The sequence below is a fragment of the Antennarius striatus genome, chromosome 1 (genome assembly GCF_040054535.1).
Source record: "Antennarius striatus isolate MH-2024 chromosome 1, ASM4005453v1, whole genome shotgun sequence".
NCBI lineage: Eukaryota > Metazoa > Chordata > Actinopteri > Lophiiformes > Antennariidae > Antennarius > Antennarius striatus.
The window spans coordinates 15519355-15539567 of NC_090776.1; the positions used below are offsets into that span (position 1 = coordinate 15519355).

The 20213-nt window shown below is 38.8% G+C and overlaps 1 protein-coding gene across 6 annotated transcripts in view; it reads right to left on the bottom strand.

Moving 5' to 3' along the window:
- Nucleotides 1-19740, bottom strand: part of LOC137599383 (protocadherin-9) — a 236245-nt gene extending 216505 nt beyond the window's left edge. For 5 of the 6 annotated variants that reach the window (XM_068320294.1, XM_068320301.1, XM_068320286.1 and 2 more), the window contains exon 1: nucleotides 15684-19740. In XM_068320294.1, coding sequence (XP_068176395.1) covers nucleotides 15684-18878 — 3195 coding nt within the window. In that variant the 5' untranslated portion in view covers nucleotides 18879-19740. The remainder of the gene's footprint in view (nucleotides 1-15683) is intronic. The other variant, XM_068320310.1, reaches the window with a different exon arrangement.
- Nucleotides 19741-20213: the final 473 nt, after the last annotated feature.

The following is a 20213-nucleotide window of genomic DNA, read 5'->3' on the forward strand; positions in this document are numbered from 1 at the left end:
CTACTGTGAATATATGGACCAGAACAAGGAAGCCACTGATCTCTATGGGTGAACAGCTGAGAGCAATTCTGAATAAGTGCTGAGGGAATGAAGTCCCATTATGACCAGACCGACACATGTACATGTTTAGACACACACATGCTCCATTCACAGGGGGAGGTTTCTTGTCATGTATGCCTGAGGCAACTACAGTCCAGTCTGTGGTCTTGAATGAAACACATTGTTCCCTGGACAGAGGGTGGACTGGTTTCTGAGACACTGAAAAACCCCACCGATCCACCAACTTGTCACATGACAGAAAGATGGGAAATTAGATGGGCAAAGAGAAATAGGAGCAGACAATGAAGTGTGGTGTTATATCCAGCACATCCATGAGTGAGACACTGTGCTGTTTAACATGCTCTAGCAAATTTGAACTTTAATTTCAAGCTGTGATGAATAAATAAATGACTAAATTTCATTTCAGAATCTTAATATATCGTTAGACAGTCAAAGCCAACAACAGAGAGACTCCTATAATGAAACGGTGCTCTTAGTTTCTTTGCAATTATGCTAAATGTGACAAAAAATACTGTGGGCAGAAAACTGCAGCAGGGAAATCAACACTCAAGTATTTATTCCTTTTGTCTGAACATGCATTAGGGCCTTCACACATTTGTTACAGTAAATGTTGCAGGTCTCAAAAGAACATCCTCCTCTGTTATTGTAAGGCAAATGTTTTTGTCCCCGCTCCTGGTATGCAGTTCTACTTGGATGTCACAGCTGAAAGCAGACATGAAGCTCATACCTTAAAAAAATAAAAATAAAAAATGAAATAAAGTAGAAGTTTCCTGGAAATGCAGCTGTGGCTGGCAGGAAATACAAAATAAATCTGGGTGCATATATCCATTATCAGGCCACGTTATCATCAGAGAGGAGTCTGTGGAAAGAGAGGAAACCAGGCTGGGTCTGTATGTGTGCTGCAAGATAGGGAAACCAATTTTTACCTCTTCCCTCTTCCATCCCCCAGCACACTACTTGATTCAGCCCTCGCTAACTCTGCACAACCACGACAAAATCATTTCATCTAAATAAGCTAGCCAAATGTTTTACACCTTTGCATATTACTTAGCTGCGATAAGGTGCTGGTTCACCATTCATTGCAAAGCACCTCTTCTTTCCTTTTTTTTTTTTTTTTGTTCACTCCTTGGCCCTGACAAAGATGAGCAGGACTGCAAGCTTATGTGCAGGCGAGGGCTGCAGAGATAGGGAAGTGCAAAAATAAGAGCTGGGAGTATTTTAAAACCCTGCCGTTTCTTATACCCTTGACAATAAAACAACAGACATGCCATATTTTATGTTTGCGTTAAATATTCCCATGTGCAGCACTCCTATGACAGCTTATTCTCGTTCAGATTTATCACAACCCTTATCTGCTTCAACTCACCAGACAAAAGCATGGCACACAACTTACACTGTAGCCTGCTGATGCCTGCGGCTCAAGACAAAGCATACAATCAATAGAAATCTGGAGTCTATACAATGAACAGGAGTGTGTTGACACACATCCTTCCAGCAGTCATGCATCACAACTTCTGATCTAATTAGATCCCTGAAGAGCATTATAGATCTACTAATTCACTCATATCTTTCATTGTGCTCTCCACCAAAGAACATTGTATGCTGAGTGTTGTTGCTTTTTCTTGTTGTAGTGAAGGGAATCTATTAATGATAGAATGTACATAGGATGAAATGTTTAATTAGCCTTATCACCAATTAATTAATATCATTGACCCAGTCATGAGAAATAATTTATATTTAATTGCATTTGTGATGTGTCAGTTTTAATACAGAAAAATCAAATATTTCCGGATGTTGAGAGTAAAGCTGAAACAATAGCTTCCTATTGGAGTTATTTTGTTAATATGAAATGCTTGACTAGCTTTTTTTGAGCCAAATTAGATTTATTTTAGAGTTAAAGGGCACACAGTCAGCCACCAATTTATTGCCAATTAAAAAGAATCTGGAAAGTGCCACCACACAATATCATGTGGGATCATAAACTTCAGTTTATGATTTCAGATTATATTTTTGGGAGCAAGCTTGTTATGTCTGCAGAAAAGAAACCCCAATGGTATCTGTTGAAATGCTCCTATTTTTCATGTTCATTACTGTGTGCTACTTAAGCTTAGTCAAAACCCCATCAACTTAAATTTGTGCTTTTATTTTTTAACTAATATTCACCCTGTAAAACTCCCTGTAAAACCCATATCTCAATATCATGGTCCTCTGTTTAAAGGTTCAATAAGTAGGGCCAAGGTGGATATATTGGCAGGACTGGATATGCATGTATACATGTAGTCCATGTTAGCCGTCCATGTTTTGATGCTGTGAAATTTTGTGGTTTGTGGAATTTTTTATTTATTTTTTTGTTTTTAACATATTACACAAAATATTTTATGGGCAAAGAGGTAACTAATGAGCTTCTCTTTCATATTGAGAAAGAAATAGTAGTATGAGGGTGCTGAATCAGGAGAATAAGTTACTTTCTGAATTACTAGATGGCCATCACTTTACCTGCATACCTCACTAATTTTGTGTTATTAGCAGATAGAGCTGCCATGATCATCTCTTGTTGTAAATGCTGGGCCCATATTTTCATCCATGGTTTAAGAATAATGGAGATGATCCAAAAGTCCAAAGTTCTGATGATGTTCAACCATCCAACTCTAAAGCCCAGAGTTTACTGTCTTCACATGCCTCCTTCCTGGTCATCAGGAGTGTGTTGAAGATAATTGCATGGATATGATCGCAGGAGATGCACATCTCTGTTGCAACATACTTTTTTTCTGAAACAGAGCTGGCTGACTTGAAATTTTCTACATAAGCATTGCATTTTCACGAGTTTAATTGCTCTGCATGTGCATGAATCAAAGCAGTAAAACTAATTTCCTTCGATCTTATGACACAAAAATAATAGTTTTTCTGAAGAAAAATTATACAAAAGTGGTCTAGCCATAAATTCCTCCTTCATTAGAGATCGGACTAATTTAATAAATTGGAAGGATGTTGTCTTCATCAGAACTTAACCCATAGCTCTCCTGAAGGAAGCTGGACTGGTCAAGTCAAACACTGAAAGATTCCCTGAGTGAAATACATTTGGGATTTCAATCCAAGAATTGCACTCACCTTTCCTCACTTTTATACCAAAAGAGAAACTATGAGTGACAAGATAAAAGAAAGATAACACAAGAGGAAAATGTCAGTGGGACTAGATCATGCTGTCACTTGAGGGAAATTTGTGTACATCAACCACAGGAAATATAAAATACAAAGCTTAAACTATCTGGCCCTTGAAATGTCTTGACACATCCGACTGATCCTGCGTTTCCTTCAGTCCATTAACATCAGACTGATGACTGTTTTAGTGAAGTTAAGTCAGGTGTTTAACCGAGCCCTAACCCAGACATTAGAAAATACTAATTTCGGTTTGTCCAGAACCTCCTCCATTTAGATCCTGCATTAATTAAAAAAAAAGGTTATTTAAAATACCTGTTCTTAATATAAGTACTTCTTTAAGAAAAATATTACATTTGAAAAGCAGTGTCTTAAAATCATAAAGAATCATTAAAGTGCTGACATAGACCTCAGAATAAAGTTCTTGAATTCCAGCCTCAGTGCAGCAAAGTAGTATGCACCACCAACAATGTCTCCATGACGCAGTCCGTACTATGATTTCAGCTTTCACATAACTTTCTGGAGATCATTTTGAATCAGACAATGGCACCAGTATATGATTGTGGGTGTATCATCTTCTGTGCAATATATATCTTTGTCCACCAAGGTAGGAATGTCTGCACCCCTAAATCGACAAGTATGGTTTGTAGGACTGTCCCTTTCTGTAATCTCTCCGTTGAATAAAAAAAATGTTGCAAAGCCTGGCCATTTAAAAATGGTGGACATTACTTCATGCTGGGCAAGATGGTTGAGAGCTCTCTCTAAACCATTAAAGCATGCAAGTTTTGTTTGCATCACCTTTTGGTGTCAGCTGAGATTTTTTGTAATGTAATGCATGTGGGGCGGCAGTGGCTCAGTGGTAAAGCGGGCGGTAGAGTGGGTCGTCCTATGATTTAAGATCGGCGGTTCGATTCCCGCTCCCACCCCCCCAAAAATACCCGGAGGTGAGCTGACAGGGGGAGGTGTCAGCTCATCTCCGGAGCACTGCTGAGGCACCCTTGAGCAAGGTGCCGTCCCCTTTACAAATTGCTCATTTGAGGCGCACCAAGAAGGAGCTGCCTGCCACTCTACCTCCCCTGCATGCCTACAGGCCCCTTTGTGTATGTGTGTGATACAGGGGCCTGTACTCACAAATATATATGTATGCATGCGTTTGTAATCAGTAGCTAGAGTGTGTGTTCTTAATTTCCCTTCGGGGATCAAACCAGTATATTAAATTAAATTAAATTAAATGTAACACCAAAAATGCTGGTACCGGTTACTTTGACCTAATGGAAAATGAAAAAGTTGACTTGAGTCCTTTGATGCTAAAATGTACCAAATAAGTAGGAAACGTTTTTGGAGGGACTTTTTTATTTTCTTTTATATGAGGGTAGTTGCACATTATATTATTGTGTAAATAGGTGGTTGCTTACATGTAGTACCCAAAATCATACAGTAATATACAGTAGTTGCCAGAGTAATAAAACCGTTTGCATGTGTTCAATAATTGCAAAGACTATTTTTATCTTGATCTATTTTACTCTACCTTGAGTTAACATTCTGAATTCCTCTTAAACCCTTGCATGGGGATCATATATTTGGCCACCTATGGTTCATCAGTCACCCATTGGCTTACTGCACAATCCATTGCAGCATAATGAAAGAATTGCTTTTTAGAGGACAGACCAAGGGCGGAATTAATCTGATTTCTCTGCAAACAATGTTAAAAAGGCATGTGATATCATTCTGTGGATAATCGTTGGAGAGGATGTTCTGATGGCATGTACAATCAATCCCATGATGACAAAGTTGTACAGAAAGAACAATGTGAATAGTGTTTTAATAAATGTGCTGAATGTTTGTGCACATACTGTATGTTGTTTTACTTTGTGTATAACATCACAATTTTTATTACATTTGGTGACTTGACTGGTTAATTTTCAAGTTCAAGTTTTTGTCTCAAAATTTACATGTTGGATTTCACCAGTGGAAAAACAATTGAAGAATGTTTTGCACAGAAAAATACTGGCTCTTTGTAATCACTAACCAGATTATACATGCAGAGGTCATATCTGAGACCAACTCCATTATGGTCTGCATGCAAATATAGTCAGCACAAAAACCCACCATTTCCCAATTCCACAAGGATTCTATATTATTTGAAAATGTGGCCAAATGAGATTGAGACACTGATTCTGAAAAAAATGTTCAGAGATCCAATATGAGTATGGCCTTTTTTCCTGTTTGGAAAAGTACTGGCAATATGATTATGCTTTAGATCAGAAATCACATTTTAAATTCCAGTCACTAAGTGCATACAGCTTTTTGAAAGTGACCGTATAGATGAGGTCAAACTTTATAGCCTATATTTATTTATTTATCGCTCTGCCCTTCCCCTCCTCTTCTTCACTGAGATGACGACTAAGCTCTGCGTCTGGCTTTCACCAGAGTGGACAGATTAAGCTGAGTTAGGCCTACTTTCCATAGATATGTTGGCGTGGCACTTTCAAAGCCACTCTACCCCCTCTATCTCTCAGTAAAGACCAGCGAGAGGTGACACAACCATAATTCTTAAACTGGAAGGTAGCAGGAGATTAACAAATGTGTCAAAAAATGTGCTTCCTTGGATATAAAAAGGGAAGAAAATGTGCCCCAATGGTTTATTTTCTCTAATATTTCATGGGTACTACATACAATAAATTTGAGTGGGTTAGTTTTTGTTATGGTGGTGCCACTGGTAATGAAGATGAAGACTACGACAGTGTGGATAAGGAAAACCTTGTAACGATGTAGGCACAAGATGGCATTCAAATTTAATGGAGATTTTTGCAGTTAATTTGTTATTCTAATCATACCAGATGTTATTCATTACATTGATTCAGTTACACACAGAGGAAGAAGACGACTGTATGCACTTATATTAGATTAAGTATGGACACAAGCATGTCCTTGAAAGGAGTATTTTAGCACCAAACAATTAATATATAACCGTACTGAAACTTTGAGGGGTAAGTCCTGTTAGTGCTGCATGTGTCTGTTAGTGTAGTGTATGTCTTGTGATCTGTCCTGTGATGTCAGTGTTTCTTTTTCTCCTGGTGTTTAATCCAGTATTTATTCGTGATGTAATAATACCTGAGCAGTTGATATGTACAATTTCCTCCAGGATTAATAAAGTATCTATCTATCTATCTATCTATCTATCTATTTAGCTTCATCTACAGTACGTTTTGGATATGTTGGTTAAATTGTGTGCCTTATTTAAAATAGAAAGCATTTGTTTTGCCCTTAAAATACAGAGCTGTGAATAACGCCCATCAAGACCACTCGTTTATGAGTAACTGCAGATTTGAAATGGTTAAGACATGGTAGCCTGACTGAAACATGCCTGCTGATAGAATGACTTTCCACATCACACAAGAACAGACAAATTAAAACAAGAAAGAAATTATCTATTTGACACATTTATTATGAAGTTATGAATATAGAATAGGAGTGTTCAAATAAAGTTTTTAAAGACAAGAGAAGCTGCAGTGTATACTGAATAACTAGCAGAGTTTATTTCAGGTGTAATAAATGTATACCCATCACTGAAAAAAAAGGGGGGGGGGAGCAGAGCAAATAAATGAAACAAAATAAAACAAGTCCATTATTGTTTACCACAGCACATTAGGCAAAATTACCAGGAGTTCAATTTACATAAAACATCATATATACAAGATTTACATTGATGAGGGTTACACAGTCTTTGTGAGCTATGGGGCCTAGTGGCAAAGCAATCAATAGCAGTCACATTTCAAGTCAAGTGAGGCTTTTTGCTTGAGAAGGGGTGGGGGACGGGGGTGGCAATGCCATCATCACAAATAGTCTAGACACCAGCACATACTAGTGACAGAACAGTGGCCTGTGTGTGTCACTTGACCTAACAACCCAGTGGCAAGGCTGTGTCTCCCTATGGGTTTGTCATGTCAGGACTTACAGCACCACTTTGTCCTCAAGATGGTAACAGGAAGAATGCTCAAGATGGGCAGTTAACAGGAAAAGTAGGCTACGTGTAGAAATAAAGCACCTTCAACACAACAATGAACACACCCTTGGCGATTTTACATTGTATCTAACAACACAGGCCCCAATAAAACATGGGTGAAAGGTGTGGGTTTGAGACAAAGAAGATAGGTGTGGAAGGGACAAGAAAGTGGAAAGGAGAGATGTGTTTTTAGGGTGGGGGATGAGGGGCATTCAAACAATGAAGTAGCATCATAACTTCATCATTTAAAATCATCTTTTTCTCTAGACAAGCAAGTAGTCAAGAAACATTTTCTTCCACCCTCTACTCTTATTTTTAGGAAAATTTAAAAGAAGTCAGTTAAGTCAAGTTATTGTAAGTGTTTTAAGCTACAAGCATTTTTTTTTCTCATCATGCAGTGTTTGAAAAAAAATATGATGCTCATATGTCAACTTGATTGATTGCCTTAGAAAAATGAGAAATATGTTTGGTGAATTAGCAAGAACATGGAGATGAATTAAGTAATGGCAGTACCACAAAAGACATAATGACTGTTTTTTGTGCGCGAGCAATCCATTAAACTTCACAAAGCAAGAGCCTGAAGACTGATCATCAATCACTTTGCTTTGAGAAATCACTTAAATGGATGATGAATTTGAGATATATTGCGAGGCCAAAAGTCGAGGACAAACAAGAAAAACACATTGATGCAAACACATGACATTTTGATGACATTTTGTCAATATCAAATTTGTACTGTATGTGTTTCAAACAATAACACATGATAGTGACAAGATGAGACAGTGAGCAAATGTAGATACAAATGAAAATAAACAAAATGTTCACAAAAAATTAAATGTAATTCCTGGTAATTTGCCATCATATGTGTATTGGCCATCCAGACATTGTTACAGAACAGACAACTTTATATACAGTATATATATACACACACAGTGCACCCTCGCGCATTCGCGCATCAACACTCGCATCTTCACCTCATCGCGGATTTTTGGTAGGCAGTCACGTGAGACTGTACGCGCAATTCTATTGGCTGACGGCAACCGGAAATGCGCTATGTTCCATGAGTCTCGGACTTACGTGAGACACAAAAGTGCTTTAAACAGTCGATAAGAGTGTGGAAACAGGTAAAACAGATAGAACATACTTTAATATCAGTATGGAAAGTGTTCATAAATGTTTAAATTACCGTAAATAATAAGATAAATAGTTTGTTGTTCTATCCCGGAATTCATTAATCGAGTGTGGTTCCTGGAACGCATTACCCGCGAGGAACGAGAGCGCACTGTATATAAATTAAATATGTTAATAATTAATCATGCTTCATCTATTAAAAACACAAATGAAATGATAGTTTAGCCAGTGTACCACAACAAGGGGTTTTGATTTATTTTGTTCTTTTATGCAGACAAACCTGGACAATCGGAGCAATAATCTACTCTGGTGGTATTCCCACCCACTACCTGATTATAACCCACACTGAATTTTCATGATTTAAATTTCTGATAGCAATCTCACTAACACAATTTAGTAGCTTACAATTCCCTGCCAGCTACATTTGTTTTCTGGATATGCTGTACTACATTTCAGCCTACACACTTGAAGAATAAAGCAAATCTTACTCTACATGGTATGTCAATGTGTTGTTTGTTCAGTATTAAACTGATATAATCTAAAAATGCACATTATAGGTTAGTTGGCTTCATATATGTGCATACACTTTAACCATTAATTCATATGAAAAAATGAGTCTGCTTTCCTGAAATCCACTGGAACATCTTAAGCTGACAGTTTCATGGACATGGACAGAATAAGAAATCACAAACACGGAATCTCGACAGAGTGACAAGAAAGCTGAGAAAAGTATATATGATGGCAGTCAGGAACAATCACTAGCCTCTCTCCATCTTCCTCTTTTACACTGGCAAACTCATTGTCAGCACAACCCAGAAGATATTGCAACAGACTTTTCCCCTCAGGTGCAACATTGTCATAGTTCATTAATCTTCTCAAACTTCTCCACCTGCCATCAACCCCCGTACGTACTACTAATCCCCTTATTAATGTGGCAAATGAACCTGCACAAGAAGGACGACTCCCCCAAGGCTCCGTAATTACAATAGTCTGTACAAACTCCTGTTTGCATAGAATGTCCATTCATTAAATGCAATGACAAGACAAAACCAGGAGCACTCTGCCAATGATTCTCTGCTCTTCCTCACAGGCTTTCGCTCATCCTGCACTTTACCTGTGATCCTACATCGTTGCAATATTTAATGGAGCACTCATTTCTTGTGACAAGTACTGTCAGAAAAGTTTTTTGTTAAGATGCTCAGAAAGTCTGAAGGTAAATTATATGTGACTGGTGTGCAGACAGAAAAAATGATGAAAATTAAAACAAAAATAACAATTGCTGGTTGAAATAAATTTTCAGATGACACAAACAATGCCTGCCCACTGACAAAAAAAGCAAGAGGAAGAAATGTAATAGTAAAGTTTTTGTGTAAGGTACAATTCTACTATAACAGTTATAAAAAAAAAAATTACAGTAAAATTGCTCAATAACTCAATAATGCAGCAGCAGTCAGCATATGCTGATTGTCATTACATTTTTTCTTTACGGGTTTTTTTTTAATATAAGTTTATATTTGAGAAGATGAATTATGTGGCTGAAAGGCCTCATATGGTATTATTCCAACAACATCTTAACAGAAGCTAAAGTGAAAATGTCACATTGACAGATTGCCATTTGGCACTCTCGAGTTGTTAATGATAATGTATGATCTCTTAAACAAAAATTTCAACTTCTTAACAGACAGTTTTGTTTTGTTTTTTAAAACTAAATGAGGCAAAGATGAAATACCTAAGTTTACTGCTTTTTCACCTGACCTTCATTAATTTTATACTATCGAAATGGTTTCATTAAATTTGGACTGAAAAAATATTAAATTCAATAAGGCTGCATTAAATCATGATGTCTAACATGATCACAGCTTTAGTGACATTTCAGGCAGGAATACTATTCCTTTGCTCGCTTCTTTAATGTCTTATTCCTTCTTGTCATTTACTTTTATTATGCATGCTCAAGCTATAGTGTCTGTCGTCATTGTTCGGAGGTATCAATGGAGATAAAAGCCATTCTCAACAGCTGGTCACACTTACCCAATAGCACAGTGACACACCTTTAATTTGCTACAATTATTTTAAATATTCTTTCCATACCTCTGATTCTTTCAAGTTTCCAATATGTGGCCCTCACAACCTTCCAATTTCCATCAAGTAGGAGTTTGTGAGATGTATCATCTGTGATGATATCTTAATTGTTGCTTGAATGGTACAGGGGGTGATATTATAGTGTGTCATTCTCTTTTGAAAAAAAAAAAAGTCATGTGTTCACTTTTGCTTTGTGTATGACTATAGCACTACAAAGCTAAGCCAGCATCACTGACAAATGTGTGAATAATGTCTGAAAACAAGACAGACGTCACCAACCTTGCCAGTGGTATTGTTAGAGTTCGAAAAAATCAAATAATGCTCAAATGATCAGTCGCCGTTTCAGCTCCACTTCCCACTTGTTTCAGTATCTCTGAACAAACCTCTGCTCAAAATATTAGCATGATAAGCTGTGGGGTTCAGCAGGCTGTAAAAGGTTCAAACTTGTTACGCTAGCAACAAAAGATGTCCAGTAAACTTTGATGAAAATATTGAGCAAAAAAGTTCCTTACGACAAGAAAGTCAACAGATGGCAACATGTTACAAACTCTGTCACAAGTACATTATGGTTCTTAATTATTTTGAATGTGTAATACTTGCTTTGCTCATTTATTTCATTAATATGTAACAATATCTCTGTGTAGGTTCTCAGTTATCCAAGTCAAAGTTATGCAAACCTGTTTAAATCAATCAACTGGAAAGTTTCTTGAAGAGGCTTTTTCAGTTCTGAACTGAAAAAGTCTCTTGGATGAGAGGAGAATTTTCTTAAAGTCCAGTAGATTGATTTAAACAACTTTGGATATGTTACAATATTCTATTTGTAAATTTTAAAATTTCCTTTTGAATGTAAAATGTTTAATATTACTGACAAATTCCCAAATTACAATAGCCCTAACATCTGGTCTTCACAGAGTAAGCCCTTCATTAGCCTTGTCAGTCTCAGCAGAGTCATCAACCATCACAACCAGACGCAGGGTTCTAGATTCTATTGGAGGAATGTACAGTATCTTGGTGCTGCTGCTCAAGGTTGATGCTCTTCGATCACAATCTCTCTGAAGAGTTTAATCAACAAGACTATCTGACAGACTAATTATGGCACATAATTTCTTGTAATTATCTATCATTTGCTGTAATAAATAGCTTTACTTTATTTGCCTCTCCTGATTGGGATCACTTGTGATTATCTGCAAACAACAGGGCTTGTTTTGTCATCACTAAAATCCTTCAAGAGTAGGATTCCAAAGACATTCTACCCTAGACTAAAGCTGCACCATCTGAAACACTGGCGATGCATTTGGCACTCTTGTCTTATAAATGACCACATCAGAGTATGAAAAAACTGCCTTTTTCCCTGAGTAATTTATTTTTCTTTGCTTTACAAATTAGATTTTTTTATTAATTATAAATAATGACCATGAAAAGAAGAAATCCCTTGCATTTCTATGTCAACGCTAGTCTACTAGTCTTTGCAAACCATCTCTGAAAGAAAATTTAACGACCAGTAGATGTACTAAGGCCATATCTATATTGTACAGGCACAATATGCAGTTCATCATTTTTGCATCCTTACATATATCACAATATCATAAAAATCCAAATGGACTGAGTTAGAGTAGGTGAACAAATACATGTTTTGTGTATACCCACCAACTTAGACAATACACAACCTTTTATATTCACATCTGCAACTGTCATTATTTCATGAGAATGCTGAATTGTGAGAACATAAAATCGGACTACTAAGCAATTATTATACTTATGCTTACTTTTGAGCCCTTACAATGATGTGTCCATAACTCAAGCTTTGGAATCTGATTTGTAGAACATGGTTAACATGTAGCTGCTGGGCTGATGTTATGTTAGTGAACCCAGCTATGTCTCCCTGCTAGTCTACCGAAAGAAAGCAAGTTAGACTGATGGTGAAACTGCTATAATACATGGTTTCCTGAATGTTTGTGTTGCCTTTTGAATCTAGGACAGTATTTCCATGCTTTTTTTCCTCAATGTTGTTTACACTAATGCAGGTCCCTGGAGGGTAAATAATAAGTGGGGGAAAAAAGAAAGGAAAGGATTGCTTCTATTGCTGTGAGCATACACTATCATCCCTATAAAGCTGCCTCCAGTAGACATGTGTTTGTGATGGCTCATTTATCTCTTATTCCTTTTATCATGTCTTAAATTTTGAGGGCGTGAAAAAACCAAGATCTTAAAAACCTCTTTTCAGCCTGTACTTAATCAATGTCTTTATTAATGGCTTTATCAATTTCTATTCAGATTCTACATTTATTGATTGGTGCTGATGCTGCATGGGAGTGACTCTTGAGGAATGGAACAAAATGGCTTTTCGATTTGGATAAGGGTAATTTATAAAAACCCATTCCCTCAGTTTTATACATTTCTTTTTTTGAATATTATCTTTCATTTAACTGCTTATTTCATATCAACCTCAGACAACAACTGGTGATTAATAATGGTTTATTATTCAAATGGGAACAATTATCTGCTAAACTTCACTCTAATGTATCCCTTTGCAATGGGTAATATTGTGTGATACTTAAACAACTTTCTAAACTTCATTTTCATTGTTCCCCAAAAACTATTGCAAAGAAACTCACAGTAACTTTCAATGATAGTCATTTTCATCCTATATGTATTTAATAAATCGTCTAATGTAGTATTATCTTCTCAATCAGACGCTGCAGGGAATATGACACCATAATCTGATATTATCTTTTGGATATGAAGTGTGTTTAAAGATTTGTTCAAACTAATTGCTATTTTTGTCTTAACTCCTTTCTTTAAGGGAAAACAAGTCTTGGTTGTTTTTCTCTTATTCAACACTCAGAGTGCAAGAATGGCAGAATGCAAAACCTTTACAGTATTGGATGACTTAATGTTCATGAAAAATTATCTCCTTCATGTGTCACAACAAATGGTTGCATTGTGCAAAATAATCAAAATATAGAATTGAGTGCATATCCTGCTCTTTTCAGTGAGACAGTTAGAGCAAACATTCTAACCACAATCAATAATGGCCATTTAACCTCAAACATGTGGTGGGATTCTCATCCTTAATCCTTCATCCATAATTATGACCAAGATTCTACAAAATACTCTTCAAGAATTCTCATCACAAATTTCTAAAAATGGATATTAGTTATGAGAAAAAAGGCAGAAATAATAACGGTGAACCTGAGACAGCAAAAAATGTACCCTTGTGTGCAGTCAATATATAAGGGGATACTGGTTTGATTAATAGATGCAATATGGCTAAAGAGAAAAATATTGCTGTTCCCCTAGATGTTTTATGGCAAAGGATTTTGTCTGAAAAACATTTTTAAATCATTTAATAAATAAGTAGTATTTTAGGAAGCATAATTCTCCTAAAAATAGTTAACAGCATTAATAAAGATGGATTGGAAACCTAAAGTCCAACAAAAAAAAAGAAAACCACTGGATGTACAGCTTTAGGTCATATTCAATCATTATGTTAGATACAAGTACAAATATTGATCACAATATAGAAAGAAACATGTATGATCAGACATACCTGCAACAGTGCATTATTTATATTACTAGTGGCACTATATGAAACAGATTGTGCGTGTCTTTAAATCATTTCTCAGAATTATTGATTACAATAACTATTGTATGGAATTGTGGAGTGACTGACCAAATCAATGATGTTGTGCTTACAGTACGGTGTCATGTCATTTCTCATGTGTCATCCCCTAGGGTTAAATTCCCTCAACGTTAGTTATTTCATCACCTTGTTTTGTCCCTCTGTCACACATATCCCCAGACAACCACACACACACACACACACACACACACACACACACACACACACACACACACACACACACACACACACACACTGACACCAACACTCCAAGCAAATGAATCTAAACTAAATGTCTCTTTTGACTGCTGCTGCCCACAGAAAAACACATTAAATGCGACCCCAGAAGCAGTGACCTGGAGGTATGATTCAAGAGGAGTCGCATAGTGTCACCCCTGTAATTCCACTCTTCCCCTTCCGGATAGATCTTATCACTCACATATCTAACTGGTATTATCAATCTTCCATGTGCAGCCTCCACATCATTAGGCAAGAGTATTTCACTAAGAACACAACCACAGGTTACACTCCCCTCCCTTGCATTTATAAATCCACTGCAGGTTGGCGCAATGCCAGGGTGTGCCATGTGGCGCAACACTGCCACCTACAGGTTCAGTACCACCACCCGTAGAACCTGACCCACTGACAACTCTCACTCTGCCTCACTTTCTCCCTGTACACTCTCTCCCCCCTTTTTTTGCTGCTCCTTGTAGTTGTCCACGTGTGTTCCGATAGATTAGAAATGGGTTGTATGCTGCTTCTTTATTAGCAGAAAAATTAATAAGGCTTTCATTTAAAAAAAAGCATGGATTACACTGAAATTTGAGCCTCATTATTGGCTAATCCTTTTTGAATTGGATGTGTATCAAGTTAAAGACAAGCTTCACTCAGTTTGCTAGTGTGCTTTGAGAAAAGGCATTTAATTCAAGCTTAGATGATGTGGCAGAGCCTACAGTGACATTCACAATGCCACCCTGGCAGACTAATCATTGACTGTTGTTATTGCTGCAGGTGTTGAAAAGGTCTTAGTGATATTGCAATACACATCAAAAACAAAGAAAAACAAAAATACATGAATACACTCAAGGGTTTCATGAAGAAAGAGGTGAATAGTCAGCTAAGTTTTTGGACAATGTGTGCAGCATTTATCCATGATGAAGACTGTGATCTGAGTAGATAGGCAAGAAAAAAATGTTTCTTTCACAAAGAACACTGAGTCACAATTAATATTATGTAAGCACATTTTACCAGTGGTTTAACTGGCTGCTGTATAGATAAAATAAGGCAAGGCAATCACTCACCCACTTGCATTTTGTTAAATATATGAATTCAACAGATATTAATGACAAAACATCAGTCTATAATTATGTCCCCCAGATTATGCATGTGATTGTTGAGTCCATAATTAACTCCATTGCTTAGAAATCGTCCAAGTTACCTTTTTTTTCCAACTTTGTTAGGATAAAAGAAAAAAGAAAAAAAAAGGTGAAACTTGCTCAGGCCGGATGTCTTCTGCACTTTTTTCTCGTTTTACATCAACTACAGTGTGTAATTTAAACTGGCATTTTAGCACTGTGGGACTGGGCAGTTATAGGCAGTACTTATAGACCAGTAAAAATGCTCTTTTACCTGCTGTCTGGTGTGCATGGGCCCCTTGGTCTTGAAACCTCCTTGGGAACTGCACTCTGAGGCACTGAAGTGGTCGGAGCTTGTGGAGGACCTCTTGGAAAGGGTGTCACAGCCCCCAACAAATGTGTTATCCAATGGGAGCTCCTGAATCACGTGATGCTTTTTCACAGATACCGGCGTGTCGGCCTTGAGGTGGAAGGCTGACTGTGGTGAGGCGGACTTGTAGTGCCGGGCCAGATCTGGGCTGCTGGGTTTGAAGGTTGTGGTAGGTGTGGCATTCCAATCAAAGCGTCCGATCCCTTGCTCTTCCAGCTCGGTTGGCAGGCTGATCGTTCCGTTGATTGGCTCGTGGGCAGGGTCATCTGGTTTGTTCCCCTCAATGGTCACAAAGTTGAGCAAGGAGCTTTTGGGGGATTTCCTTTTCTTGCGCTTTTTCTTCTTGTTCTGTTTGTTTTCAGTGTTGGGTGACATCCACTCAGCCCCCTGTTTTTTCCTCTGTGCAGCTTTGAACCTGGATGCATGGCGGCAGCGCAGCAGCACAGTGACGAAGATGACAATAATCACTACTAAAGCGCCTGTAACAAAGGCTATCATTATGGTTAAATAGTCACCACTTTGATAAGTTTCACTGGTTTCACCAATGTTTCGATCAATTGGAGTCCCCATGGTGCGTCGGACAAGGTCATGAATTATTGTTGAGTTGCCCACAGTGTCATTTACATACAGAAATACCAGCACCAGGGTATGGAGAGATTTGGGGTATCCTAGGTCACTGATGTTGACCACCAATCTGTGTAAGCCTAAGTCAGTCACAGCTGGTTTTTCCTCTAGAGTAATATTACCTGTGACAGGGTCGATTCGAAACAACCCTTTGTCATTTCCACTCACAATGGTATATTTCAGTTCTGCATTCATCCCTGTATCCCCATCTACAGCAAACACCTCAGCTACTACAGATCCCGGGATAGAGGAGAGAGGAACGAGCTTGAAGGATGTGTTGGAGGGAGGATAAATGACAATGGGAGTGTTGTCGTTCACATCGATGACATTGATGGTCACCTTGGCAGCTGAGGAGCAAGGAGGCCTTCCACTGTCCAGAGCCCTGACATCGAAAGTGTAGGAGCTCTGCTGCTCCCTATCAAATGACACATTAGATTTTATCACCCCAGAGTAGGGATCCAGAATAAAGTTCTCATTGTCATTCAGTATGGAGAGGGAAACAGCAGCATTTTCTCCAGCATCTGAATCTGTCACAGTAATTACCCCCACAGTGCTGTACTTAGGAAGATTCTCAGACACAAAGAACTGAAAGTGGTTATGAGTGAACTTGGGGTTATTATCATTTTCGTCCAGCACGGTTACAATAACGGCTGCCTGTGTCTGCAGAGGGGGTGTCCCATTATCTCTTGCAGTTACAGTGAAGAGAAACCTGTCCTGATCCTCTCGGTCGAAAACCCTGGATGCCGTCAGAACCCCAGTTTTGCGGTCAAGATCAAAGAATGATGCATTGGGTCCCAGCTGATACACAATCTCGGCATTTTTCCCACTGTCCTCATCTGTTGCACTTAGAGTAGTAAGGAACAGGTCACGTTTGTTGTTTTCCATAACAGCCAGCTCAATAACTGGCTGAGTAAAAATAGGTGGGTTGTCATTCTCATCCTCCAGTCTCACTCTCACCAAGGCAGTCTGATTCAGGCTCGGCTTCCCAGAGTCAGAAGCTACTATTTTAAAGTTGTATTCCTTGGTCCCCTCATAGTCGAGCAGGGCAGATGTTTCTAATAGATACTGATTGTCATACACAGCCTTGAGATGAAAGGGTACATCCTTCTCTATGAAACAAATGACCTTGCTGTTGATGTCAGTGTCTTTGTCTGACACCGTGATGAGAGCTATCTTGGTATTGATGGGATCCTTCTCCGAGAGGAAAACAGTGCCATTAATGGGACTGATTATGTATCTCAGGTCTATATTAGGTGGATTGTCATTAACATCAGTCACATTTATGGTAACAGTAGCTCTGGCAGGACTGGAGCTGCCATCACTGGCTAAAACAGAGAGCTTATGAATAGCAGTATCCTCTCTGTCCAGAAGTCTCTGCACTGTAATTAGGCCAGATGTTGTATTTAATGCAAAAAGCCTTTTAGTATTAAGAGACACCTGAGTCCCAAATACATAACGTATCTCTGCATTTACTCCTATGTCAGCATCTGTCGCCTGAAGCTGCACAACAGACGTGCCAATAAGAGAGTTCTCTGGTATGTGAACCTCTATCTGGCTCTCTTTAAACACCGGTCTGTTGTCATTGACATCTGTTACTGTAACTTGGAGAATGGCAGTGCTGGATTTTTGTGGACTACCACCATCCTCCACTTTGATCTTCATCACATATGTATCCTTCTGCTCTCTGTCCAGATTTTGCTGCACAATGAGTTGAGGCCATTTCTCCCCCTCAGGCGTTTCCACTATGTCTAAGCCAAAGACACTTTGCCCGTTGATCAGCTCATATTTGTGAACACTGTTGGGACCAGTGTCTGGGTCAGTGGCAGAAGGAATGGAAAAGCGGCTGTTAATGAGCGTGTTCTCTGGGATAGAGATGTTTATCACAGGGGATGGAAACATGGGGGCATTATCATTGGAGTCTTTGACAATTATTTTGATCTTTATCAGTCTGAAATAATCATTAGGCAGAACTACCACTTCAATCTCAAATGAGCACTCGCTGTCCTCAAACGATGGACCAGGGCACAACTTTTCCCTGTCGATTCGGTTTGATGTTGTGAAGATCTCACCAGTGCTGCTCAGAACGCGGACCAGAGGGTTATCTCCCGCTTTGGAGACGAGTCGGTACACCAAATTAGCACTTGCTCCAGTGGCAGTGTTTGTGTGAGAAATGTTAAGGTCCTTTGGTATGTTTCCAATTAGGACATTTTCTTGTAACTCCTCTCGGATGGGGTAGATCAGTTCTTGGGCTATTGAAGGATCTATCCACAAGCAGGCAAGCAGAGTGCCCAACAGGAAATAATCTTTTAGATCCATGACGGTGTAAATGCGCTTCCAGCTTTCACAACTCAAAAGGTTGCTATCCCACACTGTCACAGGCAATGACTCCCTCGCATGTGATGTGAGCACTCTTCCTCGGAAAAAACCTATGAATACATGACAGACAGTTTCTCTTAAGTGAAATAATTTCACCATGAACAAGACTTCAATGTAGTTAACAAACAAACCTCTCTCCTTGCAGTCCAGGTTTTTTATATTATATTAAATTTACCTAAAGGCCTTAATCAACACTTCAGAATAGAAAAGCAAAAAAAAAAAAAAAAAAAAGCAACCATTTAGCCAGCCATGCATGTCTGTTGCTCTTAAATGCTCCACGTCTTCTGCTCCTCAAACACAACATCCCAAAAAAATCAAAATCAAAATCAAAAACTAATTAAAAACTTAAAACGCGTCCAAATTTAAACAGATGTGTTTGGGCTTCTAAATAGAATGAATTCGTATGAATGAAACCTAAAAAAAAAAAATTAAAAAAAAAAAAAAAAAAAACCTTATAATTTAGAATTCTGAGTTATCAACTGAGACCATTGTGTATCGTACATACCCAAATCCGTTACAGCGCAGGAAGAAAAACGAGTGTGTCAGCTCATAGTCTTCTCAATCAGTGTGTCTGTCTATTCGTGTAAAGACATCCTCCTCAGTCAGATCTAGGTTTAGGTCCAGGAAATAAGAAGTGGAGGGGGGGGGGGCAATAATCGCCTCACAGGAATAACCAGGTCCTGGAACAGGTTTTGAGTAATAGCAGCTGGTCTCTAAAAATGAAGTAAATCAGAGGCTGCATATGTCGCAGTTCCATTCCCCCCTTTGCAACTTCAGGAATGGACGGGATCTAACTGTGCCACCTGCGGTGCTCAGCGTCGCTCTCCAGCAGACACATCCAGGTGGTCAGAGGTTCGTGGTGTCTTCCATTAGATTGGTTTAAAAAAAACACACAAAAAAACCACACATATATCTCCCGTACAGGCTACACGTTCCGAGAAAACCGGTGTTTTTCCTCTCTTCCCCCACCACCAACTCAGCCCGTCTACCTGTTAAGATGAAGGCGCAGACGAGGTGAACGCAAGGAGACACTCTTGTCCTGTCATGTTTCAAGTTCACGGAGCAGCATCAGTGATCTGCAAGGTTACAAAAGATCGTAAAGGCGGAGGACGACGCAAAAAGGAGAGCGAAAAACCCGCATTCGGTCCCACTTGGAAAATGCTAACCCTCAATGGTAAGCCTGTTCTGTGACACCGATGCGCAGCGTGCCGCTTATCCGTGCACTCTCACTCCCAGAGCATATCTTGCACTAACTCTGTGTAAACCCATAGGAGGGGTGGTGAAGACACCACACCGACACCCCCACCCGCCGACCCTCGTCATTGGATACAGCCCCCTCCTTTTCAGTGGCGTCGACAACTCTAGCTGAAAACCGATTGGCCTGGAGTCACGTCATTTAACGCATGCCGGAGGGGCTGACCGCGGTAAGATTGC